Source organism: Lissotriton helveticus, chromosome 3_1 (genome assembly GCF_964261635.1).
Source record: "Lissotriton helveticus chromosome 3_1, aLisHel1.1, whole genome shotgun sequence".
Taxonomy (NCBI): domain Eukaryota; kingdom Metazoa; phylum Chordata; class Amphibia; order Caudata; family Salamandridae; genus Lissotriton; species Lissotriton helveticus.
In genome coordinates, this window is record NC_136061.1 from 1032690619 (window position 1) to 1032715634 (window position 25016).

A 25016-nucleotide genomic window follows, 5' to 3' on the forward strand; every position below is an offset into this window, starting at 1 on the left:
GCCCCAAAAGCGACGAGCACACCAAAGGTGGCACAAGCAGGTGGGAGGCTGGTCAACATCCTGTCAAGAAGGGGCATCCGGACAATGGCAGGCAGCGATGGGAAGCTAACAGGCGAGCAGCAGAAGAAGCCAAAATTTGACAACCAAGGGTCCCCGTCCAAAGCAAGAGGCGAACCTGTCACTCTGGAGACCATCTTGAGGAAAGTAAACGAAGGCAACGAGGTGGGGAGAGAGACAAAACTCAAGCTGGAGAACATGCAACTTGAGATGGCGGCCATAAGGGCGGAACTTCACAAAACAAACACGAGAATAGAGGCCGCAGAAAGCCGAATAAGCTCGGTGGAAGACGAAACAAGCAAGCACACCAAGGCCATAGCAGAGTTGAGATTAGCCACAAATGCGGTACAAAAGCAGCTAGCGGAGAAGGACGACAGGGCGAGAAGAGGCAATGTAAGAATACTAGGAGTGCCGGAAGGGACAGAGGATAAAGCAGGCTCCTGTGCCGCCATGCTGGAGGAGATGATCCCACAACTTACAGGCATCACTTTCCAAAGAGGCTTCGAGGTACAAAAGGCATATAGGGTACCAGCAGGAAAACCAACCACAGGTAGAGGCCCGAGAGCAATAATCTGCAACCCACTGAGACTAAATCAGACGGAAGCCATATTCTCCTTCGCCAGGAAAAATCAGAATCTGACGTGGGCCGGTAACAAGATAGTACTGACCCAAGACTACTCGAAGCCGACAGTGGAGTTAAGGAAAGCCTTCCTGGCGCAGAGAGACACCTTGCGAAGAAGGGGAGCCACTTTCAGCTTCATCAGCCCAACCAAGTTCAAAGTAACAGACAAATGGAAGACGATGTTTTTCGAATGCCCAGAGGATCTAAAACGATATCTGCAAGGCCCACCAGTGGAGGACATGGAGGAAAACAAAAACCCAGGAGCAGCAAAAAGGAGCGCGTCGCCGGGACTGAGTGAACAATCGGAGTAAAAGACGCACGCAGAACACCAGCAAGGAAAACACAAGGAAACACAGAACAGCGTATCTACCTCACCACGCAATGCCTAGACTAAAGGAAGATGCCCCGGCAAGAGAGAGACTAGGGGTCGAGCAAGCGACCCGGGCAGAGAGACACACCAACAGCCAAAGAAGGAACCAACTCTACCTCAGGGGTGATGCGAGCAGAGGAACTTTGTCGTCGCACACCCACTTAGCAAGTAAGGGAGGGAGGGGGGCGGGAAGGCGGAAGGGGGGGAGTGGGGCGGGGGGAAAAGGGGGGGGAGGTTCTATACATGGGCTTACTGACTAGCTTTCCTTTCTCTGCATCTTTTGCATCTTTTACTTCTCCCTCATCACACTCACATCTAGTAGGAGCAAAGGCATGCACGAAGACATGAAAAGGCACATGGCACTGGGAACAAAAGCTCCCAAAGGAAGCCCACCAGTACAGCGAACACAAAGCAGCATTAATGACGCAGAGCAGCCAGAATAGCATAGTGTCAGACATCAAAATAGTCTCCCTAAATGTCAAGGGGCTAAACAGCCCGGTGAAAAGGCGGAAAGTGCTCGAACATCTAAAGAAACTTAAAAGCGACATATATGTGCTCCAAGAGACGAGACTAGAAGAGGCAGACATCCCGCGATTAAGAGCCAACTGGATAGGGGAGGTGGTGGGATCTCCAGCGCATAACAAAAAGAACGGGGTAGTAACAATAATCAGCAAAAACTCGAACCTATCAGTTACAAGCTACCAAGCAGACACCCAAGGCAGAACACTGGTGACAAGTCTCAAGAGAGCAGGTGAGACCTACCATGTCGCGAACATATATGGCCCCAACAGTGAGGATAAACAATTTTGGGAGGGGATAGGAGCCCAGTTACACACCCTACCACTGGACGACCTGTTGATCGTCGCCGGGGACATGAATCAAGTTCTAGACCCAGCGATTGACAAACACCCCAGTAAACGCCAACCAGCAGCTAGCCCCAACATCCTGTGCTCCAAACTGAGAATGAAGGACCCATGGCGCCTAAGCAACCCAGACGCCAGGGAATATACATTCTACTCCAACCCCCACAACTCCTACAGCCGAATAGACTATATACTAATGTCAGAAACACACACCCACCTCATAGACCACACAGAAATAGGACCCAGATCGATATCAGACCACGCACACATAATTCTATCCCTATCGGGCAGACATAACGAAAAGCCAACCCGCAGGTGGCGATTCGACGACGACCTTCTCCAACACACATCAGCGAAGACAGAGATAGAGACAGCGATTAAAGAGTACCTGGCAATCAACGATACACCCAGAGAGGTACTATGGGATGCTCTAAAAGCTACCATACGGGGCACAGTAATGTCAATAAAGGGCAAAATGAACAAAACAAGGAACAAGAGAATAGCCGACCTAGAGAAAGAGATTAAAACACTAGAGAACAGCCACATCGCGAGACTAGAAGACAACAACACACTCACAAGCCTAACTAAACGGAAGTACGAGCTCAACAGAATACTAAGCGAAAGAGCAGGGACCTGGATCAACAAATACAAATCAGTTAACCTATGCACTGCGAACAAAGCGGGGAAAAACCTAGCAACCTATCTAAAGGGGAAACAAAAGCAGCACACAATAGGGGCAATCAAAGACAAACACAACAAGGCCCAGACTGCCAACAAGACATCCTGGAGGTCTTCAGAGACTTCTATGAGGGCCTATACACAAGAGATGACGCGCTAAAAGAGGACGGGGGCGAGGAACTCCTTAAAAACATATCCACACCCACACTAACAGAACGAGAACGAGACACTCTAGAGCTAACAGTAACGGAAGAAGAGATAAGGAAAGCTACGGCCAGCCTCAAGGAAAACAAAGCACCTGGGCCAGACGGATTTTCAGCAGGTTTTTACAAACAATACCTTGCCACGCTCCAACCCACATTGAAACAGGTATTTGAGGAATGCGTCCACAAAGGACGCATGACCCCTTCAATGGCTGAGGCAAACATAATAGTCATACCAAAGGAAGGAAAAGACACGACAGAGGCGAAGAACTATAGGCCGATCTCACTCATAAATGTAGACTGCAAGATATACGCGAAGATACTGGCCAACAGACTTAACGCTTACCTACCTAAGCTCATACACAACTCCCAGGTAGGATACCTCAAAAACCGCATGTCCCACGACAACACAAGACTACTATGCCACATAATTAACCACTCGGCCCGGAGTAGCAAAGCAGCCGTGATGGTAGCCCTGGACGCCGAAAAAGCGTTTGACAGAGTCTCATGGCCCTTTTTAGATCGCTGCTTGGGGAAATTCGGGCTAGGACCCAACTACAGGAGGATGGTGATGGCGCTATACAACAGCCCCAAGGCGAGGGTGGTAGTAAACGGCGGCACCTCAAACATACTAAACCTGGGCAGAGGTACACGACAAGGCTGTCCACTCTCACCTGGCCTCTTCCTACTAGCAATAGAACCGCTCCTAACAATGATAAGAACGAACGAAGACATAGCAGGGGTGCCGATAGGAGGGGAAAAATTTAAGCTAGCAGCATATGCGGATGATGTCTTAATATTGACAGAAGACCCAGAAAGATCCATCAAGGCACTGACAGACACAATCGAGAGGTACGCCGAAGTCTCAGGGAACAAACTCAACAAGGACAAATCAGAGTGCAAGCCTCTAAACATCCACACAACAAGCACAGTACTAGGAACGTCAGGCCTAACGTGGCAAAAAAAACCTATTAAGTATCTAGGCATCCTTTTTGAGAGAGACCTGAGAACGACATTAGAACATAACGAGCAAGCAACAATCCAGAAGATCAAGGACAAAGTAGACGGGTGGTCCCCCAAATTCACAACATGGTGGGGAAGAGTAGAAACAATAAAAATGATGCTCACACCAATGGTGAACTATATGCTAACCATGCTACCACTAACCAACACAGAAGACTTTCACAAAAAGGTAGACAAGATACTGAACAATTTCTTATGGAGAGGGAAGAAGCCCAGAATAAGCATACAAAAACTCAGATTGTCAAAAGAACAGGGTGGTCTAAACATGACAAACTTCAAACGCTTCCATGAAGCGTGCATAGCCAGACAGGGACTGCATTGGCTAGACCCAAGACAGGACTACACCCCAGCGTGGCTAACACTTGAACAAGGGCTGCTAAAAGGCATGAAGCCCATCACTCTCCTCACGGCCACCAAACACCCAGCGATCAAAGACAATCCAGTCCTCAGAAACACAAAACGAGCTCTCCTGAAGGTTGACAAACTTCTAAACACGAGCATCAGAGGGGGGCCCTTTGAATCCATCTGGCATAACCCCACCCTTAAATACAGGGGTAAGGTTCTAGACATGCACGACTGGTACAGCCAAGGGATATCCATAGCCAAAGACTTTAAGAACAAGGGCGCGGACGTAACGTTCGACACCCTAAAGGGGAAATACAGCCTAAACAGCATAGAACTATACAACTTCCTGAAGATAAAAGTCGCGATAAGGAAGGCAAACCTCAACACCCAGACACCATCGATAGTACAGCTCGCTACTAACCTGAACACACTAGGACACCAGGTAGCACACCTCTATAAGGTCCTGTGCCCCAAAAACACCAAACTTAATGACAAGGTCATAAACTTCTGGGGGGAAACAGCAGGGCAAGCACTAAGTGAGGACATGAAAGCTGAGCTATGGAGATCCACAACTAGGAAAAAGGCAACGGCCACACTTAACCAAACGAAATTCTGGCTGGTACACAAGGCATACTGGACACCAGCCCGACTAGCCATCCTGGGCATTAGAGCCAGCGACGTATGCTGGAACTGCGATAAAGAGAGGGGAGACTTAGAACACCTCCTACTAAAATGCCCAAAAATAAAGGACTTCTGGGGGAAGATCAGAATACTTATCCACGAGATCACAGGCATAGACATACAAATAGACCTCACAAGCCTGGCCCTAGGTTTCACATCCCAGGCCATCACAAATACAGAGGATCGTGACCTCATTGACCTTCTGCTAACAGCCGCAGTCAAAATAGTCCTAACTAACTGGAAGGACACATCAAAAGCGGCTCCACAGGCGTGGCTCAACTGGGTCACGTTCCTAAGGGGGGCGGACAACATCACAGCAAAACACTCACCGAAAACGCACAAGCAGTCGACCATGTGGGGGTCCTTAGACCACTACCTTTCATCACACAAGCCGCCATAGGCGTTTGAACAAGATACAACTGAGGGCGCATGCTGAAACCTTTGCGATAACGAAACACCCTGCAAACCGCCTATCTCCTACTATATTTATCTCTCTCTACTGTTTCCTTCGGGCGCGGGGCATAAGATGAGCGATCACAGAGACGTACAAATGTCAAGCCACCGCATGGAACATCAAATACGACGGAATGCGAACCATGGAATAACGAACTATCGAATAATCTCAAGAATACGGACTACCGCCCCCCCCACCCTCCCCCCCCTCTTCCTTCCTCCTTTTTCCTCCTTCGCCTACTCTCTTCTTTCTTCTTCCACTCATGTATAAGCCTTGTCCATGTATGTAAATATATATTTTTTTTATATACAATAAAGAATTTCGGAATATAAAGAAAACACTGAATTCCAGTGTCTGTTTCTTTGTGCATTTCTCTCGATTGTTGGCTGTTTGTATGGCTTGGAGGACTGTGTGAAGTTGTGATAATGCATGGAGCGTGTTTATGCATATGTGCAATGTGAACATTGGTACTGAGTAGTGCTAGTGTGACCTGCATTTTCTCTGTGTATTTGCAGAGCGACGTGTCTTTTTTGCCACTCTCAGTCTGAACTTTATACGGAAGGAGGGAGCAGACCTGAGTCCGGAGCTCCCGACCCCCAAGTCTAAAGAACGGCGAAAGGGGCGTGGCTTGGATGGCAAGGAGGGAGCAGACCTGAGTCCGGAGCTCCCGACCCCCAAGTCTAAAGAACGGCGAGCAAGGAAGGAAAAAAGCTGAGAAACACCACAACAACGAAAACTAAGGGTGCACGAATGGAAGGAGCACCACGAGAGCAAGCCGAATCAAGGAGCCGCCACCGGGAAGCAAGGAAATAAAGTGAAAAGAGAAGCCAGCCGAGAGGAGGAGAGTGGGCGCAAGATGGCGGCCACCTCGGAGAAGAAGTAAACAGAGCCACCGAGCAACCAAGTAAGAGCACCCGCCCCCAGGCGCGCACCCCCCCCCGGGCCCATAGAAGGGAGGAGAAGCCCCCGCCGACACCGTAGGCAAAGCGGTGAGAAGAAACAGCCCCCCTCCCCCCCCCAAGCGCCACAGACGAGGAAACGAGGCGGCCATTTTGGAGTGGGAATAGGGCAGTGAGGCGGCCATCTTGGAGTGGGCATATCTGAAGGCGTCCACTACGCAAGGGAGCCTCGTTCCCTAAGCGGAACACTCCGAGCCACGAGGGAAAGCCGCAGAGTGAGCGTGAGGCGAGCAGGGGAAACGAGCTACAGGAAGGGCGGAAGAGGCCCAAAGAGAAGCGGCAGCTGGGAAGCGAAGGGCCGCCACCGAGTCGGCTGAGAGAGGTGCGGGGGGCGGTGGTGCAAACCGCCAGAGCACGCACAGCGGAGGGGGAGACAAACAGCAGAGTCCAGAGTCCGGAGCGGGGCACCGCTGCAACAACGAGGGTGTGGCACAGAAGGGGGCGGCCATTTTGGAAGAGAGGTGCTGAAGGGAGCAGGCGGCCATCTTGAAGAAGGCGAAAGCAGGGAGCGCACCCAGAAGGCCCCCGCGCGAGCACCGGAGGAACAAGGAGAAGGGCCACTAACCAAGCGCAAAGTGACACCAGAGAGGGAATAACACCCCCAAACAGCGAGTAACCACCCAAAAACTGCGGAACTGCAAAGGCGGATGCAGCGGCAGTGCATGGACAGCAGACGCTGAGCCGCAGGCACGCACGTCAACAACCCCCAAACAGCGAAGGCGGACGCAGAACCAAGGGGTGAAAGGGGAGGCCCAGAGAGCCGTGGGAACACCAAGCCACAGCCAGGCCCCACACCCCCAGCGAACGCGCAACAAAAGAAAGCGGTAGAGGGGGCAGAGCCACCAGAGCAGAAGCCGGGGGAAAGTGGAAAAAAAGGCAAGAAGACAAGGGGAGGAACCGCAAGAGGCTGGCGGAGTACAGGACAAAAACTAGAGTGGTCAAGTGGCCACCCAGGTTCAGAGACAACCCCCTAACAGCAATAAGCACCCTGAGGAACAAGGAAGGGAAGGGGGAAAACAGAGCCGCCACAAGACAGCCGCCAACAGAAGGGAAACCCAAGACTAACCAGGCCAAAGGAAGTACCGAAGCCATGGCAGGCAGAGACGGGAAACAGGGCACAAACGACTTGAAAAAAAGCAAAAATTAAACTCCAGCCTCCCCGAGCAAGGAGCGCAACAGCCAGGGGGACGGTACAATCACGCTAGACATGCTCCTGAAGAAAATAACAGAAGGAAACGAGCTGGCAAAGGCCACGAAAAAGACAGTAGACAGCACCCAGATGGAGTTAATAGCGATCAGAGCTGAGCAAAGCAGAGCCAATGGCAGAATAGACGAGGCAGAGAAAAGGATAGGCCTGCTGGAGGACAATGCCAACATAACACATAAGGACCTGGGGCTGGTGATAAAGAGAACAACGGCGCTACAAAAGGCCATGGCGGAGCAAGAGGACAGGAGCCGCAAGGGGAACATAAGACTCTTGGGAGTGCCCGAAGAGGAGGAAGATACACCGGGGGCATGCGCCCTAATGCTGGAGTCTCTAATACCCAAACTCACCGGACTCAGCTTCGACAAACCGCTCGAGATCACCAAAGCATATCGCATACCGGCCAGAAAGCAAGCGAACAGCAACGCCCCTAGACCTATAATATGCAAACCCCTAAGAGAAAATCAAACTGATGCGATCTTTGCTGTAGCCAGGAAGGGCCGTCCGATGCTGGTAAACGGAAGCAAAGTAACAATCACCCAAGACTTCTCCAAACTAACAGTTGAGGCGAGGAAAGGCTTCCTAGCCCAGAGGGACCACCTGCGGAAAAAGAACATTGCCTTCACCTTTGCGGGCCCGTCCAAAATGAAAGTGACAGATAGGCACGGAAGCAGAATCTTCGATGACCCCAACGACCTACACAGATATCTACAAGGCCCGGAACCAGAAGAAATGGAGCTACCAAGCCCCGGGGCAAAGCGAAGGGCATCCTCGGACGAAACACACGAAGGGGGCGAATAGGAAAGGATGGTTTTGTGTAACACGCATACGCAACCAGGCACCGAGACTCTGAACTTAACGAACAAATCTACCTCAGACAATCACACAACAAGAGCAACCGCAGCTACCTCAGCAGAGCCACTGCAGCCACGGAAAGAAGGGGCAGAACACCAACCACCATATCCTTTTAGCCAGTACCTGATCGAACGAAGTAACCGTAAGGGCTGGGGGCCAGCCCAACAACAGAGACTTAGCAAGGACTTGGGGGGAGGGGGGGGGAGTGTGAGGACCCTTGCTGTCGCACACCCGGTTTACTACTGACGGGGGAGGGGGGGAGGGGGGAGGGGGGGAGGTGGGCGGGCAGGGGGGGGGAGTGAAGCTGGCAGACATGACAGTACATGGTATAGCCACCATTTGTGTAATGAACAAAATACCTCTAATCTTGCCTTTCTCTACATACATCCTATACTTTTTCCCTGTTTCTATTCCCATCCAATCCCCTGGGGGGGGCTGCAAAACGCAAAGCACCAGCGACAACACCAGACCACCATGACAGACCTAACAAAAGCTGGCCTGTCCACTGACCTGAAGATAGTGTCCATGAACGTTAAAGGACTGAACCACCCGGTCAAACGAAGGAAAATATTAGAACACCTGGCCAAACTAAAGGGAGACGTATACATGCTGCAAGAGACCAAGCTCTCAGAAGAAGAAGCAAAGCAACTCAAAGCTAGATGGATAGGGGAAGTACTCTGCTCGCCAGCAAAGGGGAAAAAAAGAGGAGTTATAACGATCCTGAGCAAGAGGGCCAACCTAACAACACAAACAACGGACGCAGACGAGGACGGCCGCATGCTAATAACGAGTGTCCAGAGAGCGAGCGACAGAATTCACATGGTCAATATATACGGCCCCAACTCTGAAGACAAACAATTTTGGCAGGGAGTGGACAGCAAACTATCCGGCCTGCCCCAAGAAGACCTCCTGATCACAGCCCGGGACATGAACAAGACAATGGACCAAGAAACAGACAGGCACCCAAACAGACCGAGCCATAACTCCAACAACAACAACAACACCCTGAAAGACCTGTGCATCAAACAACATCTAGCAGACCCATGGAGGCTTCAACACCCGACAGCGCGCGAGTACACCTTCTACTCACACCCACACAACTCCTACAGCAGGATTGACTACATACTGATGTCCAACACGCACACGCACCTCATAGAAGAAATGGAGATAGCTCCAATTACCATCTCGGATCATGCTCACATAACACTCACTCTAAGTGGCAAACACAACGAAAACCCAACGAGGAGATGGAGGCTTAACGACGACATCCTCCAGAACAGAGAGAACGTTAAGGAAATTGAAGCCACAATTAAAGAATACCTCGAGCACAACGACAATGGCGAAGTAGGGAAGGACATCATATGGGACGCCCTCAAAGCGACACTAAGGGGGAAACTAATAAACATCAAATCCAGGATGAACAGAAGCAGAAACAAGAAAATCTTCGAGCTTGAGGAGGAGATAACAGCACTGGAGAGAGGTCACTGCGCAAACATAACAGACAAGAACACGCTCACCCTGCTCACAAAAAAGAAATATGAACTGAACAAGATCTTAAGCGAGAGGGCAGGGTCCTGGCTAACGAAGTTCAAATCAGTCAACCTATGCGCAGCAAACAAAGCAGGGAAACAGCTAGCATCGTACCTAAAGGCAAAGCAGAGGCAGCACACGATAGCAGCAATAACAGATCGAACGAACAAGTCCCAAACAATGAACAAAGGAATACTAGAAGTCTTCAGACAATTCTACCAAGAGCTGTACACGGAGGATCAGACCCTGAGCAAAGATGCAGGACTAGATCTGCTCAATGACACCAATCTGCCAAAACTCAAGGAGGAGGAGAGGGAGTCGCTTGAAGCCGACATAACGGAAGAAGAGATTGGAACAGCCATAAGCCAACTGAAACAGAACAAAGCGCCAGGACCAGATGGATACTCCGCAGCGTTATACAAAACTTTCAGCGAACACATTAAAACACTAATGGCACAAACGTACTCGACATGCATCCAGAACGGGAAGATGACGGAGTCCATGTGCGAGGCCAATATCACCATAATCCCCAAGGAGGGGAAAGACCCACAATATCCCCAGAACTACAGACCAATCTCGCTAATAAATGTCGACTGCAAAATCTACGCGAAGGTCTTAGCCAATAGACTAAACAGAATCCTGCCAGACATCATCCACACCTCACAAGTGGGATACATTAAAAACAGACTATCGCAGGACAACACAAGGCTACTGTGCCACCTAATTAACCACACAGCAAGCAGCAATGAACAAGCAGTCATGATAGCGCTGGATGCGGAGAAGGCCTTTGACAGAGTCTCGTGGCCCTTCTTGAGAAACTGCATGGGAAGTTTCGGACTGGGGGAAAAATACACGGCAATGGTCATGGCCCTCTACAACAAACCGAAAGCAAAAATAGTGGTAAACGGGAGCGCATCCGAAACGCTCACGCTGGGAAGAGGCACCAGACAAGGATGCCCCCTCTCCCCCGGCCTCTTCTTGCTCGCTCTAGAACCCCTGCTAGCCAGAATAAGGGACAACACAGGTATAACAGGCGTCAAGATCAAGAAGAAGACTGTCAAACTAGCGGCGTACGCAGACGACATCCTAATCACAACAGCAAACCCCTCCACGTCAATAAAAGCGCTCATGGCCACAATAGGAGAATACGCGGAAGTCTCAGGCTACAAACTCAACAAGGAGAAATCGGAGTGCAAGCCAATGAATGTCCATACCACAAGAGAGGTCCTAGGCGAATCCGGACTGGCATGGCAGACGAAACCACTAAAATATCTAGGACTCCACTTTGGAAGAGACCTCACATCAACGCTACAACATAACGAGGACCGTACACTGAAAAAAATAAAAGAAAGGCTGGAGCTATGGTCGCCAAAATACATAAGCTGGTGGGGACGAATTGAAACCATCAAAATGATGATAACCCCGGCGATAAACTACACGCTAACAATGCTGCCACTCCCAATGACAGAGACATTCCACAAAAAACTAGACCAACTCATAAACATCTTCCTATGGAAAAACAAAAAACTAAGGATAAGCCTACAAAAACTAAGACTGACAAGGGACCTTGGAGGCCTCAACCTGGCGAACTTCAAAACATACCAAACGGCATGCCTGGCGAGACAGGGTATTGCCTGGATAGACGGCACACAAACATACAAACCAGTATGGCTAGAGGTCGAACAAGACATCCTGGGAGGGCTCAAGCCAATAGCCCTTCTAACAGCAAACCGGCACCCACTAAAGTCCAACGCCATACTGAAACACACGAGGGAGGCACTGATGAAAGTAGACAGACGCATGGCGCAGAAGCTGAAAAGCACAACATGGGAATCTATCTGGTTCAACACAAAAGTAACCTATCATGGAGCGACATTGCACAATGACATATGGATCGAGAAAGGCATTAGCCTCCCCAACCAGACAGAAACCAAGCAAGGACCGCTGACGTTCCAGAACCTACAGCAGCTACACGACCTCCCAAACCAAGAGCTCTACAACTTCCTAAAGATCAAGACAGCAATAACGAAAGCGAACTTACGCAGAGGGGAGCCAGGCATCATCAAATACCTGCAACTCCTCAACTCAGCAGGTCACCAAACTGCAAAGATCTACAAGCTCCTAAGCCCCTCCACGCTGGCGCAGAACAAGAAAGCCACTAACGCATGGGAGACGCTGCTGGGCAGGCAACTGAATGAAATAGAACGGGCAAAAATGTGGAGCTCAGCGACAACAAACAAAGTCACCCCACAACTAGCGCAAACAAAGTATTGGCTACTCCACAGGGCCTACTGGACGCCATCCAAGCTCCACAAGGTCGGCATCGCAGAATCAGGCAAATGCTGGAACTGCCAGAAAGAAGAAGGCACCCTTGAACACCTCATTTTCCCCTGCGTGAAAGTCAAGAGGTTCTGGACACAGATCAACACCTTCTTGAACGATATGCTCAAAACCGACCTAACAATCAGCTTCGTAAGCCTGGCGACAGAACACCTAACCGCGAACCTAAAAAGTAGAGAAGAGAGACAACTCCTAGACCTACTCCTCACAGCAGCCCTTAAAATAATCCTAACGAACTGGAAGAACACAGCCAAAGCGAACTTTAAAACATGGATTAACTGGGTCACTTTCCTGAGAGGAGCAGACAACATCACAGGCAACTTCTCGAAAGAACACAACGCCAAACTACACATGTGGCACCCACTCGATGACCACCTGAGGAAACCCCAGTAAACCCCCCCCCCCTCCTCTCTCCCCTTCTTTCTCTTTTTCTCTTCCTTCCCTTCTTGTAATTGAGGGAAAACAAACGATAAGAGTGCGCATCCACAAATGGACTGTTATAGAAAAAAACGCTATTGTACGCCTATATATATATATTTTTGTATGGTTTTTTATATGCCAATAAAAAATTTTAAATAAAAAAAAAAAAAAGAGAAAGTTGACCTCTGGAATTTAGAACCTTTGAAAAAACAGGCTAGCCATTCCTGTGATAAGGGGAGAATTTGTGTTTACTGCCCCCAAGCCATGCACTGCCAGGAAAAGTTATAAAGTAACTGGGAGTGTTGTTACTCAGGTCTCACTATAAATTACACAGGATGTTTGCACACACTATTCAATTCTTGATAACAAACATTTTATTATAAAATGCTGTGAATTACCTGCAGCATTTGCTGACAAATGTATATTTATTGTTAGTTGTAATAAATGAGAATTCAATTAAACTGTAAAAGCATTTCTTCAGTAATAAACTGTTACCATCAGCACTAACTCAACTCGCCACCACCGCCCACCATGGTCTCCCTTTTGATAGCTTAAAAGGATAATTCCACATGCAGTAGGTCATATAGAGAGCAAGAAGCAGCTGTTTCTGTGACACAGAAAAGAAAGCATGAGTATAATGAAGGCTCCCTTCCTATAAGTCTTTCACTTGGTTGGATAGAAAAGCAGCGTTCATCATAGCCCTGCACTTGTTTCTACCTTTAAACAAAGGTTGAATAGGAAGGAAACCTAATTATACTTCTGCCTAGAAACAAAAGGTGTCCTGTAATGAAGGCCACTTTGCAGTCCGACCAAGTGAAGTGGAATGAAGGCAAGAGAGCCTTACATATGGTCTTGCATTTTTTTCTGTGTGAAATGACAGATAAGAGCTTAATAGTTCATCTCCAGAACATGCCTAAGCCTCCCCGCTGATAAATTAACGGGATAGCGTCAATGTAACGTATCCTAGAAAAAAGGAGTGCGGGTTTCGTTTCTATAAAAGTAGAATTTCATTTAAGGCTTGCTATCTGACCAAATTGCTGGATAACAAGAGAAATCTAATTATATTCCTGCATTTGTCCTACACGAAACAATGATCGCAAATGAAGAGAACTTTCATTTTGTTCTTGCTGACAGGCACCAGTGCAAGAAGAAAGATTTGGATGGTCAGTCAAATGTTTTCAAACCAAAACAACGTAGAGAATAAGCCAGCCATTGTATTACGCTGAAGCAGATTTAGAACATTGCTCATGTGTGTTAATGTGAAGCCCAAGGGGGAGGTCATGTTAGGGTCTGGTTCGCACCAGTCCTTACAAACACACCTAAAATTGCCACGCTTTTATGCGCTCCGCGGAAAGAGACATCTTTGCATTTAAAATAACCGACTGACTTGGATTGTACGTGGGTGATTCATAATAGTTTTCAGATGTGAACTCCGTCTTCTTGCAAAGCCAAGGAAGCCCTCCATAGAAGGAGGAATGGTACTCCAAGCAGCGAATAGCATGAAGTGGACAGGAAAAGGTCTCCAAAGCCTTCAGTGCTTTTAAGGAGAGTAGTGACAAACTCTCTAGTAAACACCTGCACTGTCTAGCCAGACCTAAAAAAATCAAACTTGGAAACAAGTGAAACAGGAGTGATGTAAAGTGTTATGAGTCTAGAAAAGGATGCTCATAGACACATCTAAATAAAGCATCACTCAAGCAGAAGGAAGCTAAAAGTGGCCGAAACTCCACTTATCACAAGGACTGAATACTTCTACCCTTCAGCCACATGAAAGAGCGTGTTCTTCAGGTGACTTGTGTTTCTGATTGTAATTTTTATGTAGGTTTTAATTTGCATCGTTACATGTCGGCATAGGTTCATGCACTGCACATTCTTAAATTCTGAAGCAAAATATTGTAGATGTACCGGGTAATACCTTATTTGTGTTCAGCAGAACCGCTAAAAAGGAAATATCAGAAGTATGTTAAACTCTAGTATTTAGAGTACAAGAATCAGTAATTCGAGATCAATCTCATTGCTCCCAATTAGCTTCAAGAACTCCTCGAAAAGCACAACTTCAGACCAGGATGAGGCCACAGAATCCGCATTACTCTTTAATAGAAGAACAAGTAATGAGCAGACCCCTGGAATTCAGCTGGAAATCTGTTTGAAATGAAGGTCCCACAAAGTTCATTAGTGTCACCTCAGTTCTCCAACGTGTGTATGCGCCCTGTGGTCTCAATCAACGTCACTTATCCATCTTCAATTTCAGCTGTATGCTGAGGACTACCACAATTTTCCTCCAACTAGATAGTTAACTGTTCGACCAATACAATTTCCATATCTGTATTGTGCACACACTCTCTTGGATGAGGGAAAGCTTTCTTTGCCATATGGAGATAAAACGGAAATCCTTATTGTCAATAATGAGCAAGACTCAAAACCTATCACATGGTTGGTGATCCTCGGTCAAACTCCAACTCCGACAAAAACAAAAACAAATCCTGGGAATCATCTTCAACAGCAATATGTCCGTTGAACCCCAGTTAAAGTCAATGGTCGAAACCTATACCTTCAAACTAATGATGTTCAAGACAATAAGCAATCTCCGTCTTCCCCCCCACAGAACTAACATAAGCGCTAATTCTTTCAAGACTGTACTATTGCAACAGCGTCTACGCAGGCCTAAAGAAATTTAAAATCCAAAAACTATATACAAAATCAAGGCTAGAATTTGTCTCAACCTCATTAGGTTTGAATTCATCTCACATACCATGACGTCTCAGCATTAGCTCTAGTGGATATAGGGTCAATCTCTAGATTCCATGTATTATTTACAAGGCACTACATAAAATACGGCCTAAACACCTTTACACTCTGGCCCTCTGTGGAGCAAAGGGCATGGGGTACGATGAGGTCGCAATGATGATGGTAAAATGAGCGCGGGGGCCAGGCGGTCTGTAGATGAGGGTTCCGTGAAGCGTTATTTTGGGGTTGGTCTGGATCTGGAAGTGGAGATGTTCCATGGTGGGCAAGGCGTCGTCCAGGTCGGTAGTCGTCATGCGGAGGGAGTTTTTGTGGATGATGGTGATGCCTCCTCCTGGGCGTCTGTTGGACTGGGGGCTAATGCTGTGGTCCGGAGTTTGGTGAAGGTGCGGTGGCAGTGTCGGCAGGGGATCGGGCCTTGGGTGTTGCTCAACGTGGTGAGCTGGCAGTGTTGCTGCGTCCGGGGTTAAGAGAGTGGATGGTGCTGGGGTAGTACCGGTGGCAGGTCGGGAGACCAGGGTCCTTGGCGCTGGTCGTGGTCGGGCCGCGGACGAGCGCAGACGGGCTTGCTTAAGAGGCGCAGCCACCATTAAATAGGTGTCGGAGAGAGTGGTCAGCTGAGAGCGACACGCTGCGGGGGAGGGGGGAGAGGCCACAGCAGCCGGGAGCATGGGCAAAGGATCAAAATAGAAGTAAAATAGAAAGAGCAAAAAGAGAAAGAGGCAAAACAGAGAGCAAAAAGAGAAAAAAGGGCACAGAGGGCACAGAACAGAGCAGAGTAGCAGAAGAGCAGAGAGCTCTTCCACTAGGCCACCAGGGATGAGGCGCATGCAGGAGCCTGCGAGTGGAGAAGGGCCTCGAACACATACCTGGCATGGAGCCCGGGCTTAGAGGGCAGACCCTCAATGGTGGAGCAGCTGCGGGGGGTGAGCAGAGGGAGCAATGACATTGACGAGGAGTGTTTGAGAAATTCATAATAAATCCGGGAAACACCTGCAATTTTTTTCCATTCTCTTTGCCCTTCATTTATTTTCTAAATTGAGCAGAGAGTGAGGAAGCCCTTTTGAAATATCTTGTATTAACTCTACACCCCTTAGAAGCAATGTACACCAAGGAACAATCAAGACTATAAGAAGAACAGGGCTGCAATACTGACCAGCAGAGTCTGTTGTAAGGAAATATGTCACAGCCTTAAATATCCTTCCAATGAGGCGTGTGCAATGCCTGATAAGCCCAGGGAAACTGAAGGCTTTTGTGTGGTACATCAGTACAATTGCAACAGGGTGAATGCAGGAAGTAACCTTATGCTGTCTGACTAGCAATCCACATAGGTCTGGACAGTTCTGATGCCAGATGGGCATGGCCAGAAAAAAAAGATGATGATGAAGAAAGTGTTGCACATGCACTAGGGTAAAGCAGTACAATCTATAAAACGGACGCGGATTTGTAGCAATACATATTGAGTGCACAAATCCACAACACTTTGTGTGCATTGGTGTAATGTTTTTGGAAAATATAAGATATGTCAACCTTTGCCACAAGTGAGGGGCGTAAACGATGAGCAGCACACTCCCTGGTGTTGCTCTTGTGCACAAGAAATTTTAACAAGTTGAATTTAACATTACATAGGTAATGAGTAAGCGGGTAATGCTCATGTAATTAATTAGGGTGCTTTTAGTGATACAAACTGAATTAAAGCTGCATCAAGACATATGAAAAATGAAGTTATACATACCAAAGGTTCTACTTTTGTATTCCCAACTGGAGGGCGAGGGGCTGTGGTATACATATAGTTGAACAGACTATCGATTTTTCTCAGAGGAACACCACCACCTCGATCGCTCATCTGGAATAAAACAGAAGCCATTGGACTCTTTTGAAGACCAGAAAGCAAGGTATACATAGGTGTGTTGGAGGACATGATCCACAAATAAACTAATTTAAATAGTAAGTTAAAAAAAGCATGACAGAATTCTTTTATTTATTTTCAGAGTGGGAATAAATGTACAATTTTATTGAAGACATGAAGGCTAATATTATGCATGAAGTGCCTTCCTTGATTCTAACGACAAAAAGAACAATACACATTTTTGGTATTTTTATAGCACAGCTTAAACCCCAAGTATCTAAGCACTGTAGATTCTAAAAACTAATAAGTCACAACAGAGTCTTATGTGAAGGTTTAGGTGGAGAGGGGAGACCAGAACTAGTAAAAGGCCAGTGTAGCTGTAAGTCAATGTATATTAGGCAAATTGCATTTGATTAACACTGCAGAATTTGTGCTTACGTGATGAAAATCCATTGCCCGTCATTCATATCAGTAACCCTTAAATTAATGAGAAGCATCCATTTGTTTCCCCATGCATACCATGGAAGCAACACAGAGTGACATTTAACAGCCATCTAGTACAGTCGCGGACGGCAGGGTTCGCGGGCCGGGGGTGGGTTTGCAATTGCGGAGGGAAGGAAGAAAAAAACCACTTAACTTGCAGCTGATGGGTCCTGTCTCTGCTCCTGGTCTCCTAATTCTGACACAGGAATGTTGGACTGCAAATGCATCTAGTCGACTCCTTCTAGCATTGTGCGAGTTAAGTTAGCATTTGCGGTGCCATTTTGCCTTTAGCCGCCATTTTGTACTGTGATCGAAAGTAAGACTCTGCCTCATTAACTGTCTGCCTCAGCAAAAAGCTGCTTCGAGTTGCTTCTTCTTATCATATTCAAGGTTGAATCCTAATGTACTAATGAATAGCTTCTTCTGCCTTCGCATGCCTTTCCTCCATCGTAGCCCTACTCCCACACTAGAGAACTCTGAGCTCGAACAAGACGACCTTAAAAGTGTGATAATGTGTACCCATTCTGCAGGTGGTAACTCATCCTTCTGTACCTCCTTTGTTCATCGGTGCCCGAGCTGGAAAATTCCAGCCTGGGCAGGACTTTAGAGGGTTGGAAAATGCATATTATGTTTTACCAAGTGTTCGTCAGTTCCCTCAGTAGCATCTAAGGAGGCTAGTCTGACTAGACTCCGCAGCAGCGCAATTACTACTAAATAACTTGGTTTGTATACTCTACTGTGACACTGACTATTCATTTCTTGGAAGGCTAAGAGGTGGTCGCGAGTGACCCGGGTGGCTCGACTTGGGTCACTTCCTTCAGTTGGCGCCCGAACAGGAACTCCATCGGGCTGACCCATCTCGCTCGCAACCGGGTGTGGAGGACGGGGCCATGTCAGGTCGGATGGGACAAGACAGAGCTTAGTTCTCACAGCTGCCCCGCCTGTCTGATCAGGCGATGCCTCGATGGCTCTTGCTTTAAATTACCAGATGGCACCACCACCCGTACGCTATTACTACCATACTGTAGTTGAGGCATCACATGTTCCTTATCAATTGCCCCAAGCTACAGAGCTAGTTGCTCTCCTACGAGCATGCAAGTTAAGTGAGGGACTGACTGTCAATATTTATACTGACAGCCAGTACGCCTTCGGGGTGCACATAACTTTGGGTGGCTCTGGGCAAAGAGGGGATTCTTTTTTTTTTAATTCTTTATTAACAAAGCTCAAGAGACCGTACAATACAAAACATTTCCATTAGTACATCATGGAGCGACACAGAAAATCAATACCAGTATGTTCATGAGGGAATAGAGAAAACATAATTATTTTGCCCATCCAGCAAGCATCTGTTTACTCCCACCTATTCCTCTGTATTTTTGCCAGGCAGACCATATTCTTTCCCATTTTTTAGCACAGCCCCAAATTTTGTACACAGTTTCTTCGGCCCGTTGACACCAGTCAAGTTCGCGTTTCCCCCCATTCCCTGGAAATGTTCCGCTTCTCAATTCTTGCAGCCAGAGCCAACCATAATCCCATATATCTGGACCGGAGAGGGGATTCTTGATTTCCCATGGACTAAAGATCCAGAATGGCCCACTGATACACAGGCTTTTGTCAGCTCTGACACTTCCCAAAAAGTTAGCAATAAAGAAGTGCAGTGCCCGCAAGGCAGTTACTGATGCTGTGGGAAGGGGAAATGCGTTTGCAGATCAGACGGCTAAGGAGACAGCCCAATCTAAAATGAAAAGAATATTTGTGGCAGGTCCTGCTAGATGGGTACCCAACACTGCGATGTTTGAAGATACATTGGAGAACGTTAAAGAAATCCAAAGCGAGGCAACAATTAAGGAGTTAGCAATATGGCAGGAGAGAACATGACCGCAAGTTTTTGTTTTCAAGGATTTGGGAGTGGTAAAGAGGGAAAGAGTATTTGCAACTATACTTATGACTTGAACACAACCAATAATCCACCTTTACTTCCACCCCATAATGTGTATTTTGTTTGTGGGTCTCAGGCTTATGTATGGATTCCCAGGGGATGGTTTGGCATATGTTAGGTCTCTTTCCTCCTACCCCCAGTACCATTATATATAGCACCAATCCAGATATCACAGAGACCATTGATTGCAGGGTAGGAGATTATACTTGTCCCGAGTTAGAAGTGTTATCAACAGGTAAGACATAGATCAGACAGACACTACTTTGCAGTAGTTTACTGATGCTATGAAGGGTATTCTGCCTTTCTGGGGACCCATGTCCTATAGCCTTAACATTCGCCAACTCACAAGGTTTGTGGAGGGTGTTATTAACACCACAGCAGGAATACTGACCAACATCACAGCTGAGCTTCAGGCTACAAAATGTGTTGCTCTTCAAAACCGGATGGTTTTAGACGTTATCCTTGCTGATCGGGGTGGGGCCCTTCGCATCATCGGTAGTAGCTGCTGTGTGTACATACCAGACCATGCTCCGAATGTCTATACAGCAATATAGAAGTTACACTGACTTGCATCCAATATTCACCAAGAGAATGGCACCTGGTCCTTTTCAGGGGTTTGATAGCCTCCTGGAGTTGGAAAATAATAATTTTCCTAGTGGCCATTGTGGGTGTCATTTTCACTTGTTGCCTGTGTATTAATGGTCTCCCTGCCTGCTGTACATGTTGTGCTAGTAAGTTAACACCTGCACCCAGACCCCCAGGGCATGACACTAAGCCCTCAGCTATGATGAATCAAGCTGTCCATGATCTAATGAATATCGATGAGGCATGTGATGTGTTTTGCCCTGCATTAATGAGTTTTCTTATTCTGCTAAAAGAGAGGAAATTGTTAGCAAATGCTAACAGGAGGGTCTGTTAGACTGCAAATGCGTCTAGTCGACTCCTTCTAGCATTGTGCGAGTTAAGTTAGCATTTGCGGCGCCATTTTGTCTTTAGCCGCCATTTTGTACTGTATTCGAAAGTAAGACTCTGCCTCATTAACTGTCTGCCTCAGTAAAAAGCTGCTTCGAGTTACTTCTTCTTATCGTATTCAAGGGTGAATCCTAATGTACTAATGAACAGCTTATTCTACCTTCGCATTCCGTGCCTCCATCGTAGCCCTGCTCCCACACTAGAGAGCACTGAGCTCGAACAAGACGACCTTGAAAGTGTGATAATGTGTACCCGTTCTGCAGGTGGTAGCTCATCCTTCTGTAACTCATTTGTTCATCAGTGCCCGAGCTGGAAAATTGCAGCCTGGGCGGATCTTTAGGGAGTTGGAAAATGTATATTATGTTTTACCAAGTGTTCGTCAGTCCCCTCTGTAGCATCTAAGGAGGCTATTCTGACTGGACTCCGCTGCAGCGCAATTACTAATAAATAACTTGCATTGTATTCTCTACTGTGTCACCTACTCTTCATTTCTTGCAAAGCTGAGAGGTGGTCGCGAGTGACCAGGGTGGCCCGATTCGAGTCACTTCCTTCAGGAACAGGAAGCAGGCAGCCAGGCTCCCTCCCCTAAACCAATCACAATGCTGCAATGCAGAGAGCCTCTTCTGGGTATTGAAAGAGAGTGCATGAGATCAATCAATCAGTAATTTTATAAAGCGCAACCACTCACTTGTGAGGGTCACAATGAGCTGAGAGTTTCTGCAGTAGGAGGGGAACGAGGCAATGTGGTGGTGCCACTTTGATAGGGAGCATGTCTACCCAGCCAAGCGAACAACTCAAGTGAATAAAGGAAGATCACTAAGAAAAGCCACGCTAAGTACATAAATTACCATAAGTGGCATCAATCAGCCATGACTAATCTCCTCCTTCCAGTCTGGTATTGAGGAGAATAGCACATAGCCAAATAAAGTCAATGTCTGTCCCGATCAGAACCACAAGTAGAGACATAACGATACATACAAAACATGGAAAAATAACAGGTACACAGCGTAGAGCCCATGCGCATTTCTTGCCAATAACTATTCACAATATCTATAGTGCACTCCAGATCAGACATGCATTTTGATTAAACATTTAACAGATTTGTATTGAACGCAACAAAAGCACTGTTTAAGCCAATCAGACAAATTAGTAATTTACTTCATATGTGGTTGCCTGTCGCAAGAGTGATCTACACAGCTTTAATGGATGTGATTTTAACGTCACTCAGAAGACTGATCCTTCCAACAAATGATGCGTTTTCATTTAACATGCGATTTCTTGACAAAAATATTAATGCAATACACATGTAAATGCCATGGCTATAACATGTTTTTAAGCCACCAATGATGTAGGATGATTTACTTAGGTAATTGAATAGAATACAAAAATTCTGCAACATTTTGATGGGATTGAAATTTGTAGGTGACTGAAATATCACAAACAAAAGAGTACAAAAAATGCATTTATGCTAGTTAATTAAAACTGCTGCATATAAAGCAGTAAACGTGATTTAAAAATGTCAACCATAAAAAGGTTCTAATTTAAAAAAAACAAGAAAACATCTCCCTCAGTTGGTTAGTTTGCCACTGTTATACCAGGTTTTTCCCCCACAATATTAATTATCTTTCACAAAGCATGGACTCAAGCAGTTGTTCGCTGCTTGCCTGCATGAACAGATTCCCATTAAGTAAAAGTTATACATCACAAACAGTATATATTAGGGACATATTGATTAAAGTAGTTACCTTAACAGTTAAATCTTCACTCCCCAATGCAACATGCACGTGGATTGGAGGATAAACACTACTTGCCGTGTTGAATTCCATGGTAGCCCTCATAGCATTCTATAAAATAAAAATGTTATTATATACATTGGAACCATAAACATTTGTTTACTAGTTTATGAAGTTCATTTTTTGACAAAAGATGCCTAAAAATTTCTTCCCCACATACGTCTTTAGTAAGAAATTACTAATAGCATACCATCAATAATAAATGGATAGGAGTGCATTAAGCAGGACGTTATTCCACTGGCAAAAAAGTGGAAGCTAAAAAGAAAAACAGAACAACGGACATCAACTTTTTAGGGACTATTACACAAAACCTTCATATTTCCTGATATGAGAAATCAAAAAAAGTCCCAGATTTAGCCTTATGCTCGTGCTTGTTTCTCTTAAATCAATTTCTTATTTTACATTTTTCATTAACAAAACTCGTTTCATTAAACACTTTGTGTTACATCTTCTGTCTACAGCTGTCTATTTGTCATCTTTGTTGAAACCAATATTACTAACCAAAATCATTCTAACTTAGGAGACCATCCACCAATCATCTTTTGTATTAAATAGTTGCTGCTCATTTGTTGTTAGCATTAACTTTAACTTTGTTGCAGGGATTCTGCCCAGAAATAGAACTATGCTTAGGACGACAGAAAATCAGTACGTAGGGACTGGGTCACCATACCACATCAGCCCCTACGGGCCTGAATCAGACTTGCTTAAAGTGCCTCACTTGCTCACCTAACCTTCTCAGAGAGATACATGATTTGGCACCCCCAGAACACAACACTTTCGACCCTCTCAGGGATCGTGGTGGCAGGTCATCCTCTTTCATTCTCTCACTCATACTTGCCCACAATAAATAGAAAAGAGACACAAAGTAAGCATACAATATTTATTGAAACTATAATGCTCGAATATGCAATAACTGCGCCACAATTAGAAAACATACGCTGGTCAGTAATGTCATTAACATGACTAAAAGATCTCTGGGAGTAGTGGCGAATCCCATACCTTGGTATACATAGATGGCTGTTCTACATCTCAGCAGGCTCAGCCCTTTCGTCTTAGGGCCTTTGCTCTGCCAGCAAGTCTCCGCTCTATGTGTTTTCAAAATGACAAGTCTAGAGTTATATGATAAAACCTGTGTCTTCAAAATCAGCAGCTGGATTTCTTCATTATGTCTGGCTGCTAATGTCCCACCACAGACAATAACAAGAAGCAATGTTTTTTGACCTGGCATGGGCCATTCCGACTAAACTCCAGAAAAAGAAAAATACAAAAACATGTGCTGCCTATGTGTGATAATACAATGTGGCAATCAGACTGTGTAGTCATTATTTGCATATATGATGTCCCATCCTATGTCGGCATTAGGATCCATATGTGCAGAATCCAGCAGATAGCGATGTGTAGTAAATCAGATTCAAAAACCTTTCACTCACACAGTCTGGATCATAAGAATGAAATACAAAATAGGAGCCCTGAATAAGTCTCTTAAGAGATAAAAACACGTTGGCTACTCTGGAGATAGAGTTTTTTATTGAAAAACAAGAAGATATAAATAAAATCTTTTAAAAAGAAACCTGGATGGAGTCTGTGCACAATGTTAAATGACTAATTTGCAATTGATATAATTAATGGTGTGTGCTTATCATTCTTGTATAATATCATTAAGATGATGGTACTACCGAAAGTGAAATTTTTGTTTAATACCACTCCTTTGATTTTCACAACCAAGCAGATAGGAAGACTACAGGGCAAGATAACCAGCTTTATTTGGGCATCTAAGGGCAGCAGGATAGCATGGAAAAAGCTAAGGAAACCGTTGAACCAGGGGTGGGGGGCTGGCCCTGCCAGACTTTCAGAAATACTGATACGCTTTCCAACTCAAAAAATGTTCGCCCCTAGCAAACTCCCCAGGTGCTACCCAACTGGGACTGTTATACACTGCTATGTTTACAGACCTAACAATTGAGAATTTTTTATTTAAATTCGGCGACCCCAAATATTTCAAGCGAGTCCACCTGAAGGTCCTCCATACGCCACTCAAAGTTTGGGTCTCAGTTAAGAATGTGATGGGGCTACTATATTACTCAGACTTGGCCCTAATATGGGATTCACCAGGTACCCCGGAATGTTTGAAAGACGGTTTATGTCGGCCACGGCAGAGAGCAGATTTTAAAACCTTGGGGGAACTTAGAGACGGTGAGAATCCGATCTCCTGGCTCGATCTCTTTGTGTGAACAGGTGGGGAAGTGGCAACGTTTAAGTACTTCCAGCTGTGCTCATGGTGGTCAGCACAGGGTATGTCTCAGGGGGGAAAATGGGAACATGAAGCCTTGGTCGGGGAGAGCAAAGAGATTAAAGAAGAAGTATCCCTATGCACTTGTGATATGGTTACAGCCGAGTACAAGACAAGAACGGAGATACATCAGATTTGGATGAAGAACTTGCTGGAGCTCCCGGGTCAAGACTTATAGCAAGTGTCTTTTAACCTGCTCTACAAACCATCTTTTCACGCTTCACAGAGGCCATTGGACCCGCTGAGGATGGGCAGGATCACAAAAGGTCCTTCAAGGTGTAAGAGATGCAATACTCTGGAAGCAGATGACAAACATATGTTTATGGAGTGCCAAGGATTAG

At 46.3% G+C, this 25016-nt stretch overlaps 1 protein-coding gene across 1 annotated transcript in view; it reads right to left on the reverse strand.

Annotated features, from left to right (window-relative positions):
• The window catches only part of PDK1 (pyruvate dehydrogenase kinase 1), a 199759-nt gene that overhangs the window by 32456 nt on the left and 142287 nt on the right, over positions 1-25016 (reverse strand). The window contains exons 8-9 of the mRNA XM_078681562.1: positions 22338-22436; positions 17085-17195 (exon numbers count right to left, since the gene is read on the reverse strand). Coding sequence (XP_078537688.1) covers positions 17085-17195; positions 22338-22436 — 210 coding nt within the window. The remainder of the gene's footprint in view (positions 1-17084; positions 17196-22337; positions 22437-25016) is intronic.